The sequence below is a fragment of the Magnolia sinica genome, chromosome 14, assembly GCF_029962835.1.
Source record: "Magnolia sinica isolate HGM2019 chromosome 14, MsV1, whole genome shotgun sequence".
Lineage (NCBI taxonomy): Eukaryota > Viridiplantae > Streptophyta > Magnoliopsida > Magnoliales > Magnoliaceae > Magnolia > Magnolia sinica.
Window position 1 is genome coordinate 65967048 of NC_080586.1, and position 14849 is coordinate 65981896.

Genomic DNA, 14849 nt, shown 5'->3' on the forward strand with positions numbered 1-14849 from the left:
AGGCCCAAAAGGATGTGGGTGAAGATAGTAAGAAAAGACTTGATGACTTGTGGTCTAATTGAAGTTATGGCCCTCAATAGAGTGGAATGGTGAACAGGTTTCATGTAGCTGATCCCAATTAATTGGGATAAGGTTTAGATGATGATGATGATGAATCTATTCATTGATGGGCCCTGCAATGATACATAAAAAGTAGTACAATGGTATAAAAAAAAAAAAAAAGTGTTCGTATGAAGCACAGGCTTTCTGAAAGAACAAACACAAACACGTTTTGGGTCTCTACTCATGGCTCAGTGGTAGACTCACAAGAGTTTCAACACAGAGGTCATGGGTTCGAGCACCCATTGTGGTGTGCGTGAGTGTGAGAGTGTGTTAAAAAGGACAAAAAAAAAAAAACCACAACATGTTTGGTTCTTAAGAACAACTGATACAATTTTCACAGTTTTCAAGCTCATCTCTAAAACAAAATAAAAACGAAACAATAGACTATCATTTTTCTCATTCATCATTCACAAATACTTTTTGGTACAAATCTCAATTTTTCTCAATAAATAAAAAGAATGGAAATGAGTATATATTTACAGATGCACACTATCATCTTTTGTATACACTGTAGTTCCTCCGAATTTCATTGATGAGCTCTTCCTTGGTCAGCTTACATGAGAGCTAAACATGGATTGCTTTCACTCGCGTTATGACCAAATACCTATCAGCTGCCCATTTTGTAAATAAATGAGAAAATGAACTTGTAAATCAAAATCAACATTTCATTAAAGTATAAAAATTGTATCTTTTACCTTTGGTGGATGCATGAACTATGATGGCGGAGTAGCTGATGATAGTGAAAATTGGTTTCCAGAAGTCCTAATAAGAGAAATTGATTAGTTCCTTCAAAAGATAAAATGTACGCGGTCATGACTCTATGAGGATATTTTCACTTACTGGAGATTTAATCCGGATTTTCCTTTTAGGCTGCTTGGAACTTCACCAGTCAGGTTATTGTTCTGTAGGAAGCTGTAAGACAAGCAAAATCATAATTGTAACATAAGGTGAATACCAATGCAAGTTACAAAACCCAAGATAGAATAAGAAACCAAAAGAAAAGAACAAAACAAAACAGAAATCCAAAAGTCTTCTAACTTAATAACAACAAATATACAATGCGAAATAAAGGCAGATCCCACAAAAGCAACACACGTTTCTCTCCTGTGAAGCAAACTAGCCTGTTTGGATTTGCGTATAAGGGTGTATTGTATTGTGTCCGGATACTGTTCGTGTATACGTTCGATGATTTTCAGAATACATCCAAATCAATATGCCATAAAACAATGTTTGGATAGGAGGTATTGTTCGGGCAAGTATACAATTTCTTGTACAGATCAATGTACAAGTGGACGGTTGAAACTATTTTAATCGTCCGGTTGGTTAACAGGCACTCCATATCGTGGACTGTCAAAACCATGGGTCCCATAGTGGATGGAGTGTAGCGCAAAGATCGCACCGTTCAAACTATTTTAATCATCCGGTTGGTTACCAAGCACTCCATATCCGTACAAGTGGACGGTTGAAGAAGATCCAGATGGTTCGCCTATCGGGCCCTACCATTTATAGATCACGACAAAAGTATCACAGAGGTCTGAAGAGTTTTTGCAGCTGATAATGCGACTTTCTGAAATCGAATGTGGACTGTTGGTTTTGGAACGCCATCTTCTAACCATCCAGTCGCGGTACTGAAAATCCTTTCAACCAGGTGCTGGGATCATCCGATCGGTGTATTTTTCGGGGTTTAAACGATCTTCCCATCAAGACTGCAACATACTGATACTCTATCGCACCTGAATACAGCACCTTGAATAGGCTGTACTGATGGCAGCAGAGACGTCTTACAGTACACTACCGTCGCTGCGTTTTTTGGCGAAACGATGTATTCGCGCACATAGTTTTCCACCGATCTCAACTCCAAACCAAACACTGTATATTTCAAATCAAGCCCTTTAATACCATACAATACACCCTTATACACGAATCCAAACAGGCCCTAAAGTATCTAAATACAAAAAACAAAAAAACAAAAAAAAAAAAAAAACAAAAAAAAAAAAAAAAAAACCTAGCCTGTTTGTTTCAGGGAGAATCTGAAATATAGAAATGGAAATTTCTATGGAATACTCAAGAAACTGAAAACTGTGTAATATAAGAGTAGTTTGTTGTTTGGTTATGAGTGTTGTTTTCTATGGAAATGTTAGAAGGTCAATAGTCAAAAAAATGAGAGCTCTCTCGTAACCGCAGAAATCTACATTTAGCAAGTTTTTTGGGGAAATGGTTTTATTCATTTTTTTGAGGAAAAGTTAGGAAAAGGAAATTGATTTCCCCCTCCTTTTTTGTTTCTCAAACAGAGGAAACTGCCACAACGGGGGCTTTCTTTTCCACAGTTTTTTCATGGTTTTATCTCTAAACAAACAAGATGGATAGCTAAATGAAGCTTGAAATATATAACAATCTCCTTCGAAACATTTGTCCTATAAAATTCTCTTCTCCCAAACTCATCCACTCTTTAGAGTAATGGTATGATGATTTATAACATGTGTTTGAAAGAAGTTTGATGCAGTTTCCTCCTAACTTTAGACAACACAACCATGACTAGTGATAGGGACTGTTTATCTGGTGACCTCCCACATGGATGGGCTACATGAAGAAAATCTATCGGGAAAAACTGACCATCCAGAATGTGTGAGCTTTGCCTCTTGAATGTGGATCATTGCTCCACACTATGCGAGCCTTTCCATTTTCAAGCCATAGATCAGATGACTGCCAACCCCAACTGGCTTGATTTTGGAAACGGATCATCCACATGGTATACCACTAATCAATATTCCTGATCACCACATACAAGCTTCACATGTAGAATAAAGATTTTTTGTAGGTGTCATGGAACTCCATGGCATGAGCACAACATAGAAGCATTCTCCTCTTCATCCTTGACAAACTGTATCCACAGAACCTGAAGTTCCAACCACGGCAGTTTATTCATTTAGTCATGTTTCTTTGGTCTCCCACAAGTGTGAATTAGAATAGAAGAAATCTAGTTAACAGATCAAAGGTGCATACACCAAGACTGGACATTGAGCTCTACAAGGATTAAACCCAACAGAGACTAGAAAGTGAGGAAAGAAGCTCTACGAGGCTTTTTTAAGAGATGGACATTTTCAGTCTACACTATCGCAGACGGAGGTATACAGCCAATGGGTTGAAGTAGAATTTCATTGCTTTCTACGAGGTCTTGAAGAGAATGCCTGTCTAGAGATTTCCTCATGGAATGTGAGAGATCTTGTGTGTGTGTGTGTGTGTGTGTGGGGTGTGTGTGTGGGTGGTTCTTGTACACATGAAACGGTAATCCTCAAGCAAGTGTTGGTTTAAGAAGAAAGCTTCTAATTCCATTATTGCATAGTGGATTTTATCGACAGCCCATGGTTTTCCCTTCTTTGAATGAGAGGGTTTTCCAGGTAAATTTGGTGTATTCATCTCATGCTCTTTTCTCTTTATTTTCGTTCTTAGGTTCCTTGTGGATGTGTGGATTGACTTATATACTTTTATTTGTAACCCTTAAGTTTGTTGACTTTCCTTAAGTGATTCACATAGAGGGGAGACTTCCACATCTCCCCATCAAGGTATTAAAGGTGTAGCTCTTTGACTCCTGATTCAGGTGTGCTGGCTTGGCAGCCTGGAAAGTCAAAGCAGACTTGGGATTCAAGGTGCCATGTTACAACCTTTTTATTCAGAAACAAATATATGCATATAAAAGAAAAGACACAAATAACAATTACAAAAAAACTAAAATTTATAGATGAAGATAGAACACAAATGACACATGCATATGAATTCTTGGCATTATATTGATAAGAAACTGAACTCACAGTTCACGCAGACGGACAATGTTTCCTAGTGATGGAGGAATCTCTCCACTCAATTGGTTATCCTGCAAATGCCTTGAAGAAAATATAACATAAAATCAGAAAATAAGCACAACGATCAAACAAAGAAAATGGAGAAACCCCACAAACTTACAATCTTTCCAGCCTCCTCAATGGGCTGAGATCCGGAATAGGTCCTGACAGATTGTTGTTCCCAAGCAAGCTGCCATTATGAAACGAGACTGTTAGCCTGCATTGCACTTCTTCTACAACTTAACTTTATGATTGAAAGAATTAATTAACTTAGAGAAACTTACATGTCGGTCAGTGCAGTCAAATTGGAAATACCCTGAGACAGAGATCCAGAAAGACCCATATTCGAAAGATTCCTGGAAAACCCACCAAGCAATATGTTCTTCAACATCGATAGCAGAATTAAATAAAATCAAGTTAACAGAATGTCCTCATTTCACAATCCCAACTCACAAAGCAACAACGCGGACAAGGGATCCTTCAGAGCATGTGATTCCAGTCCATGAGTATTCACGTGGTAGGCAAGGATCACCGTTCCAAACAAGGGGAGAGTTTTGCAAATTTTTCCTTAGTCCCTCCAAAGCAATAACTGGAACCAGGAATGGAGATCCAATGTCAGGAAAGGATTCTATCAATAAGAGAAAGGTTAGTTTAAATGAGAAATATGATTGATCAAGAACTGAACTATCTCGTGTGACAGTTCTTCCTCCAAGAACTAGTATGCCGAAAACCTCTCCAGCACTGATCAGAGGACCCAAATTTGATCCAGCCGCAGGAGTCAACACAAGCTTTGTAAGACCAGAAAGAGGCCACTGGGTCACAAAGACAGCAACACCAGAAGGAGTCGGCTTCAGATTGTGGTAGAACTCTATGCCGTTTATCGAGACATTGAATACCGTGGAGTCCGCTGATAAATTACCACGGTTATCAGCAAAGTACAAAGCAATGGAGTAGTTGGAATTTGGGAGGGAAACAGGAGGCCACTGCAACTCCATGGGTTTCACTTGGTCTGTCGTCAGAGCGGTGTCAAACACCTTTGAGGGAGGGAGATTCCAGATACCGGATGCGGAGGCGTTTCCAGGGCTGGTTATGGCAGTATTACTGTCTGTAAATGGTCTCCAGAATCGATCGAACTGGTCATCAGGAAACCTAGTGATTCAAATCCACAACAAACCTTGTTCAGATTTTGCATATGCGAATTTTATTCAAATTCAAATTGGGACTGTTGAAGGGATTCATCAGATTGCGGCATCAAGATTCGTAATTAAGACCCAAAAATAAAAAATAAAAAGGAAGCAAAAAAGAAGCCAAGTTCTAATCCTCACAGCTAAAGTCTAGATTGTCATTTTCTTTTACAAGTGATGAATCTAGGTCGTCTGAAGTTCCAAAATTCACTGCTATATTTTAACAATGCATGGGAAAAATATCGGTTTTATATGGTAATGTGTCTATGTTGTATCTCAAATGCATCAATATTAAATATAAAATCTGCGTTCACAAGACATCCATGTCCTTTATCGTTACGTTTTTCCCATCACTTCCAACGTCTACTGTAATCGAAAACATTTGTGAATGCATATAAGAGAGGAATGGTCTCTGCAGTGTATTTTGATCTGGTGCCCATCCAACTGCAAATATAAATGGTTTAATCATCAATCAGGAGTGTCCGCTTCCTGGGCCCATCTTGGATTTGAAATGGCCGAAAAAGAACACACTGGTTGTACAATCATAACCATCCAATTAGGGAACTCAAGTCAAATTGCTAGCTCTTGATCAGATGGTTAGAAACACTAGATAAGAGCAATTTTCGGGCAACAGCCATGGATAAGTGAGGGCCTCCCGGTTGACAGTCCTATAGGTGGGGCTCCCATCATGTGTATGGTAGGATAGATTCCTAACTCTAGTATGATACATAGAGATGATTTGGATCATTTTCCCATATCATGTAATAATAATCCATTGATACAATGTTAGATGCCAACAGGGAAGCTTCCCTATTGGTAATCTTATCACCATTCAAGAATGAATGGTGATGGGAAGCAGGCCAACATTACTTTGATTTCTGAGCATGTGGTGGGATCAAATGGGCCCACTTCCCATCGAGATCAGCTTGTGTTAGGTTTCACCATAGATAATTTTCACTGCCACTCCCACACTGATTGATAAGGGGAAAAAAAGACGGGTGTAAAAAGTCAGAAAATCTTCATGATCGTAGCCTTGTAAGAGATAATCAGGGTCGGGCATACAGATCCTATTTTGCCTAATCATATTCAAAATTGGAATTCACATGTTTGTTTGGCAGAAGTAGTGCCAAATTCAGAGAAAACTCTGTTTTAAAATATCTCCTTTTGTTTGTAGTCGTGTCATTGCTTCATTCAAAATGAAATTACTCCAAAGACATACCAATGATTTCAGATTTTTAAGGGGAAAAACAGAAATAAGAAATTCATGTGATCATGATTTCAGAAAGTCAGAGAGCAAGCAAATACACACACACACAAGAGAGAGAGAGAGAGAGAGAGAGAGAGATGATCCAGTAGTGTCAATTTACAATACAATCGACCTATTTTGCGGCCCACCTTGATGTGTCAGACACTACAGCTGTCCATCGTGCACACCCCTCAAGAAAATGGGAAGCCTAAAAAATCAGATGGATCCAGAACTCAAGGTGGGCCAAGACATCAGGGACGGTGCAAAATCATGTCCAAAAGCATTAAATCACATGGTGCGGCCCATCTGAGTTCTAGAATGGCCTGATTTTTGGGCTATCCCTACATCCATGTTGGGTACACACAATGAATCGGTCTAAATGGTCGGCCCCACGCAGATGCCAACAGTGGGTATCCCCTCTCCACTGCTACCTGTTCTATGGCCCACCAGGGTTATGGATTGAACTAATTTTTGGGCCCTGGGCCAAAAAGGGGGGAATGTAGCTGCTGCATGGCTAGGATTTTCAAACCAAATCATGGTGGGCTGTGTCATCGATACGTATCATTTCTCATTTATATATGCATATATGTAAGGAACACAATCCACTGAATTACCTCAAAATTGCTCCTCCATTATGTTGTGTGCATGACATCCAATCTGTCCAACAGGTGTGCCCCACGATGAAAATGGGACATTCCAAAAATAGGCTAATCCAACCATTAGCTGCGCCACACACCATTGGAAACAAATGAAAAAAAAAAAAAAAAGAAGCCCCAAAACGAAAATTTCAAGCAGCCGGGCCCACCTGACTGTTGGATTGGGCAGATTGCTGGATTGTCCTGTCATCATGGTGGGGCACACCGCACACCTAACGCACGGGGTTGGATGCCATGCACACAATTTGTTGGGCCACTCACCATAGAAGACAACTAAAATGCCTATATATCTATATACAAATCCATGTGGTGGGGCCCACCTGATGGTAAGAATGGGCTGAGTTTTTTGATCATCAAGGCATCATGGTGGGGCACACTTGATGCATGGTCAGATTGGTTGCATGTATGTACGTCCAAGTAAAAATAAAATAAAAAAATCTACCCGAATTGTACAGCCCAAATTACCTCAAAACCGGTCCTCCATATCCGAAATTGTGCCTCGCGACCGTAGTTAGGCCATACATGCTAAAATCAGTTGAATTGTAGAGCGAGTTCCCCACCAGCAGCAGCTCCAATGTCGAAATGAACATCTCTGAATCTGTATACGTGTTCCTCCCAACGCATATGCTCATCGTCCGCCCTTTTGCCAAGAACACACCCTCGTAATACGTGGACAGTCCATTCCGGTAATCCTCTGTTGTGTTAACCACGCTCCACACCGTCCCATCCACAATCTGGTCAAAAACCGGGGGCAAATCCCGGCCGTCGAACCCACCATAGAAGTAGGTAGTGCGGACGAGGTACTTGCCGGTACGGTAGACGGGGATGGTGTAGCAGAATTTCCGGCTGGCGGACAGGGGGAATGATCGGAGGGTGGAGAGAGCAGGGAGGATGCCAGGGAGGGGGATGATCCGGGGCGTCCCAGAAGATATGTAGGGGGAATCGGGGAGCCACTGGCGGCCGTTGATTTGGGATGGGATAACGGCGCCACAGTTGATGAGGAAACCTGAAACAGAGTCAGAATAACAGAGAAAATGGGTGGTGAGAAATTGAAATCAAAATTGAAACTGAAACTGAAATTGATATACCTTTAGGGTATTGGGGTTGGGAGAGGATGGTGGTGAAGAGAGAGAAAAGGAGAAAGAGGAGAAGAGAGAAAGGAGCCATGGTTGGAGAGACAGAGAGAGAGGTTTTAGGGTTAGATTTTGGAAGTGGAGTTGAGAGAAAGAAAGGAATGAGAGAGAGAGAGAGAGAGAGAGAGAGAGAGAGAGAGAGAGGTTTTTAGGGTTAGATTTTGGAAGTGGAGTTGAGAGAAAGGAAGGAATTTGAGAGAGAGAGAGAGAGAGAGAGAGAGAGAATAAAAATGGGAATAGGTAGAATATCTAATATAAAGAAATGAATAGTAGTTTTGAAGGTTTCAAAAGCAGGTGAGGGCTTTGGAGAATCAGTTCGAGAGTTGAAAATACGCGGGAAACCAGTTCATACGCGGTTGTTAGTTGCCGTTGGCTGCGAGGTTAGCTAAACAGCGGTGGCGCAGGACGGTTGGTTAGATACATATTTGGTGCTCGTCTCTTGTGGCCCACCATGTTATGATCCAGACCGTTCATCTAGACGTACCTTCCCTAGATTGTTCATGAGGAGAAATGCATTTCTTTGATCTAATATGTCATCATCTATACTAAGTGACTTGGGAATGATGGTTTAAAGAAGTATTTTCTACTTCTCGTCTTGGGATAATGGTGAGTCCATCATACTACATGAACTTCGATATAAACGGTCTAGATCATGACGTGGAATTTGGAACCCTACTAAAAGAGGAGAGACACTGTTCCTTGCTATCAAAAAGGGCTGTCAAAGGGGGACGCGGATTGCGTCCTACCCCGCCCATCTCCACCTGGGAACGGGCAGGAGCTTTGAGTGGCCACTGTGATGTATGGGTCGTATCCACACCGTCCATTCATTTTTTCTTATCATTTTAAGATACAAGCACAAAAATGAGGCAGAACCAATATATATGTGGACTACACAATGGGGATTAAAACCTTACCGTTGAAAATTTCATGGGGGTCACAGAAGTTTTGGATGGACCTGATACTTTTTATTTCTCTTCGTACATGTGCATGTAACTTTATGAATAGGTTCAAAATTCAGGCCGAGACCTACCCCAGGCCCGACCCATTGAAAGCCCGAGAAAGGGGAGTTATTTGATACTCCGGATGCGCATGATGCCTGATACTCAGGCACTTAGAAGTTGTACACGTGGCACCATTTACTCGAATTTGACTCCCTAGATTGTGGACCTATAGTTAGATAATTAAATAAGAATAATTTTGGGTAATGACACGTCTAAATTGGGACCCATAATTTAGACAGTTGCCACGTATGCAATGTCTAAGTGCTTGTGTATCATCTACCACACTCTACCAGAGTATCAATTTTTTCTCAGTGGTACGTTGGTACAGAATGTGACTATCCATATGCATGCATGCATCCGAGTCGTGGGACATAGACATAATATCAGATTGGTCGCAGGGTTGATAACTACGATTGATGGACGACCGTTGAATATTTCTCAATATAACTATCCATTTGTGGTCACAAATTCTACAGTTATGATTATCCGTTCCGTTTAATGGCCTATCCAATACTCGATTCAGGAATTGGATGGTTGAGAAAGATGGCCTTATATGCCACGCGTGCAGTGGATGCGCGCGTGTATGAACGAATGGACGAGATGGACCTAGGTGCAACGTAGCACACAATCGCAAGATCTGGGCCAATGATCAGGTAGGGCGTCTTGTGGCCATGCCTTGGCCCGAAAATGGGCCACTCCACTTATCAGGCGGTCCACATATGTGTATTGGATTAAGAACTGTAGGTCGATTTCTTCTCATCATGCAAGCATGGCCCACTTGAATAGTGGACCAGTTTGACTTTGGGAGTCAGGGCAATGCTTAGATTGCACCTTGACGTGATGAATTGCCCATGTCTTTCACACGTGTCGTAGCTGGCATGTGCGAACCAGTACTCCTTGCATTCCTTAGGTGGAGATGGGGTGCGTGTGGGACGTTTGGCTCATGGACATGGAGTCCCACTACTACCTACAATAAAGCTTATAAAAATAAAAATAAAAATCGAGATTGGAAAAGGAATTGAGAATGGCCTTAGTGTAAGATGTCTGACACATTCGGAATGTTCTCCAGGTGGGCCCACAACAAACGTGCCTTACCCAAGAGTCTGGTTGGTCCAACGTCTAGGCACGTTCATTGGACATGGACCATTGATCTTTTATGTCTTGCCATGTTTGTTTTCCTATGCTTGTGATGATAGATGTGTTAATCAAATCTCAATCCTCATGTGTCAATCACGACAGAATTTTGGGGAGGAAATCTTTATGCGTCTTCTTGCAGCATTTATGTGTAGGAATGGATTTTGGACCTACACACACATGCTCTTCAATGGGGCAGGATCTTCGAGTTAGAAAGTCCACTTAATTTTGCTATTAATCGTGTTTGAAAGGGTCGCCGAGTATTGTGGTGATGGCAAGAGCTTGTGCTTTCTCTCTCATGCAATCAATGGGACTTTTACGTAAGAAGGGGACCGATTGTTTATTGGTCCCAGGCTAAACACAATCTATCCTCTTTTATATTTATCTTATTTTATCGTCTATCTTTACATTTACCCTAGTAGAGATTGCTACTATTAAATGCCACCGTTATAGTAACGTAGGATTAGATTAAACATCCACAACCCTAAGTTGCTAGATTGTGATCAACTAAGTTCTTACTTGGACGATCATCTTTCTAGTCGTATCCTACTGGCTATTCGGTTCGATCATCTGTTCTCACAAATGGATTAAGTATTTATCTCTCGTTTGTTTATTTTTCTAGTTTATTTTGACACTCTATTGATTGTAATGAGCATTACTCAATATTTAAAAAAATAAATAAATAAATAAATAATCGGTGAAAAGAATCTATCAAAGAGTACTAACCCCTAATCTTTTCCAAATCGCTTGATTGCTTATCACAACTGGTGCCTAACTCAATAGCTGAATTTTCAAATCTAGTCATACGCATTCATTTCGGTATAGGAGTCACCATCGTTCAATCAAACATTAAGTTGAGTACTACTCTGGAATGCCCACACATCGTAATCGCACATAGGGGTGTACACGAACCGAGCTAGCTCGGTTAGCTCACTCGACTCGACTCGAAAAGGCTTGATTCGACTTGGTTCGAAGCTAAGTTTGAGCCAAGTCAAGCTGATTTTTTGAGTTCGAAAATGAGTTCGAGCCAAGTTTGGGCAGGCCCCAGCTCGACTCGACTCAGATCGAATCCAGCTCGAATCAAACTCGGATCGAACTAGTTCGGTGACTCAGTTACTTTGCCACTGATGTTGCTCACCAAGTGTTTGATAAAATGGCTCAACGAAGTGTGGCTGGTGGCAAGAAAGGTATGTACATGAAACAAATACCCTTTTTTCCTTGGTTTTTCTTGGTTTTTATGTTGCTTGGAAGGTGTTTGATAAAATAACTGTGAAACCATTGCTTCCATGTCACATACAGATGAGTTTTGAAGGTGCAGTCTAGGTGTTTGTGGAAATGCTTCAATGGCGAACTCGGCTCGATCTTGACTCGAACTCGGCCCGAGCTGACCGAGCTACTGACTGAACCGAGCCGAGCTGGCCAGTCAGGCCGAGGACCAAGCCGAGCTGAGTTCGAGCTGAGGTCAGCCAGTGGTCGAGCCGAGTCGAGCAGAAGCCAGCTCAACTCTGTTGGACTCGATGTACACCCCTAATTGCACATGAAATTTGAATACAATCCATCGGCCACACATGTGGCCTTGTGTTTGATTGAATTGAGTAAACACCAATCTCCATATATAAGCTCAGATCGGGAGTTTGAGGAACCCAACCAATGAGCAGGAACCTCTCCTCCAAGAACCCTCTGAGAATGTCTCTCTTAAAGAGAAACATTTTCCAATTATAATTTTCTTGTGATAAGGTTTGCATATGATATATACACCCAGCCTTAATACAACATGTACACCCACACGTGTTGATCCGGGACGATCTCTATGCATTGTAGGAAAATGCGTTCATTAGTTCCAGAAAGAAAGCATAGCACCAACCCAATTCCCATGGAAGGAGGAGAAAATATTATCATGCCCACGACTAAGAGATTGCCTACAATTGTGGAGAGAGGATAATTAGTTGTTTCCTTAGAATGTGGAATTACCTACTTGTAGCCCAAGCTTTGGGAATCTATACATGGGACCCGAGGCTAGAAAGGGAAGTAGAGAGAATTGTATGGCTTATGTTATTTTCAATTGCTAATGAGAAGAAGGTGCATTAATTTTCTCAAAACTATTATATTCTCTTGCACAAAAGATTTTTCGTTGATCTTCTAAGCTCAGCATATTCAGGTTGAGATTTTAGGTGGATCAAGTTTGGTATCAAAGCTGCTATTAGTGGGCGGGATACCATGTCGGCCAGCTTGTTTTGAGTGCCTTTCTTGTATTTAATTACAAGATTAAACTACTCCAAATACGTCATCCACTTCATATGTCGAGCTTGCTGCAGTCGAGATTGACTCTGTAAATATTGTAGAGGGCGATGATCAGTATGCACTATAGTCTCTTTGCCTAAAAGATAGGCTCTCCAATGCTTCACCGCTTGATGCAAGGCAAACAATTCCTTGTCATATATAGAGTAATTCTTGGCTGCCCCTTGGAAAAGTTCGGAGTGATACGCCACTAGTTTTCCCTCTTGCATAAGGACAGCTCCCATTGCATAGCTCGACGCATCTGTCTCAATCTCAAATGGCTTTCGCAAGCTGGGTAAGGTGAGTACCGATGCCTCGCCTAGTTCAGAAGAATTGATTTTATATCGTGGATACCGGTAGTCAGAAGAATTTGATTTCAACAAGCATAGCTCAGAAGTTGGGACTAGAGACAACGCCACATCCTAAGCCATATCCGTTGGGATGGATTCAAAAGGACATGGAGCTCAAAATCGATCCCCAATGTAAGTTCCAGTTTGCAATCACCAGCCAATATATCGATGAAATAACTTGCGAGGTGGTACCCCTTGATATATGCCAGGTGATTTTTGGTAGTCCCTACCTATGGGAGAGAGATGCAATCTATTACCGACGGGCGCAGAAATATGAATTTATGAAAGATGGAAAGAAGTTCATTGTCAGGAAGAACCAAGCATGCCAAAAGATGAATTTGGTTACTGCTTGTTAGGCACGGAGGATGGTAAACGCCTGCCAAAAATTCGTGTTGCTGATGGTGAGGCCGCTGGAAGTAGAAGCTAGAATTTCAACCACAGTTTTTTCAGGTGCAAGAAAGAATGGTGGAATGAAAGAACTGCTTGGGGAATTTGATAGCTTGTTTTTGGAATAAAAAAGCTTGCCTCCAAGGCGGGCAATTGAGCACGAAATTCAGCTCGTGTCAGACTCAACATTGCCCGACCTTGCCATGTATCGGAATTCGGTGATGGAGAATGAAGAAATCAAGAAGCAAGTGGCAGAGTTGCTGGAAACTGGAGTTATTAAGCCAAGTAGCTCACCTTGTGGGTCACCAATAGTCTTAGTACCGAAGAAGGATGGAGGGTGGTGTATGTGCATCGACTACCGAGCACTCAATAAAATCACCATCAAAAACAAGTATCCTCTACCTCGTATAGATGAGTTACTGGATCAATTAAAGCATGCTGTAGTTTTTACAAAACTTGATTTGAAATCCGGGTATCACCAAGTGCGAATCCGTGAAGAAGATACATGGAAGACAGCCTTCAAGACTCGTCAGGGGTTGAACGAATGGTTGGTGATGCCATTCGGACTGTGTAACGCACCAGCAACATTTATGCGATTGATGAATGACACTCTCCAACCCTTCATCGATGATTTTGTCATTGTCTACCTCGATGAGATCCTCATTTTCAGCCGCTCTTGGGAAGAACACCTTAGACATGTGCGACAGGTCTTCCAAACATTGGAAGAAAACCAACTGAAGCTAAACCAAAAGAAACGTGAATTCGGGCAATCATCCTTGATATATCTCGAGTTCATTGTGGGGAATGGCATATTACAGGTGGATCCCACAAAGGTACATGTAATCAAGGAATGGCCATGTCCAAAATCAGTAACTGAGGTTCATAGTTTTATGGAAGCATGTCAATATTTGCAAAATGTATTCGTAATTTTTCTGTTTTTGCTTCACCACTTCATGCTTTAACCAAGGCCAATCAACCATTTATTTGGAACAAAGAACATGAGGACATGTTCTTCCTCCTCAAGAGGAAGATCAGCAAGGCACCGGTACTCACCTTAGATGCGTCGGGCTATGCGATGGGAGTTGTCCTTATGCAAGAGGGCAAACCAGTGGCATATCACTCTGAACTTTTCTGAGGGGTAGCCAAGAATTACTCTACATATGACAAGGAATTGTTTGCCTTGCATCAAGCGGTGAAGCATTGGAGAGCCTATCTGTTAGGCAAAGAGACTATAGTGCATACTGATCATCGCCCTCTACAATATTTGCAGAGTCAATCTCGACTGCAACAAACTTGACATATTAAGTGGATGACGCATTTGCAGCAGTTTAATCTTGTGATTAAATATAAGAAAGGCACTCAAAACAAGCTGGCCGACATGCTATCCTGCCCACCAATAGCAGCTTTGATACCAAACTTGATCCACCTAAAATCTCAACCTGAATATGCTGAGCTTAGAAGATCAACGAAAAATCTTTTGTGCAAGAGAATACAATAGTTTTAAGAAAATTAATGCACCTTCTTCTTATTAGCAATTGAA

General features: G+C 41.4%; 1 protein-coding gene across 1 annotated transcript; it reads right to left on the reverse strand.

Moving 5' to 3' along the window:
- Nucleotides 1-470: 470 nt before the first annotated feature.
- On the reverse strand, nt 471-8473 carry LOC131226034 (probable LRR receptor-like serine/threonine-protein kinase At5g59680). The gene is made up of 10 exons (XM_058221685.1): nt 8116-8473; nt 7493-8033; nt 4627-5090; nt 4395-4530; nt 4226-4297; nt 4063-4131; nt 3912-3983; nt 943-1014; nt 798-864; nt 471-713 (listed from the first exon to the last, which is right to left on the reverse strand). The coding sequence occupies exons 1-9, from the start codon at nt 8192-8194 to the stop codon at nt 816-818; spliced, it is 1554 nt and encodes a 517-aa protein (XP_058077668.1). The 5' UTR covers nt 8195-8473; the 3' UTR covers nt 471-713; nt 798-815.
- Between the last annotated feature and the right edge of the window lie 6376 nt (nt 8474-14849).

Coding starts and splice junctions, on each gene's coding strand:
- LOC131226034 (XM_058221685.1), bottom strand. CDS start 8,194: ATGGCTCCTTTCTCTCTTCTCCTCTTTCTCCTTTTCTCTCTCTTCACC. Junction 4,531..4,626: donor AAGAACTGTCACACGAGATA/GTTCAGTTCTTG, acceptor TCCTGGTTCCAG/TTATTGCTTTGGAGGGACTA. Junction 4,132..4,225: donor TTGACTGCACTGACCGACAT/GTAAGTTTCTCT, acceptor TCATAATGGCAG/CTTGCTTGGGAACAACAATC.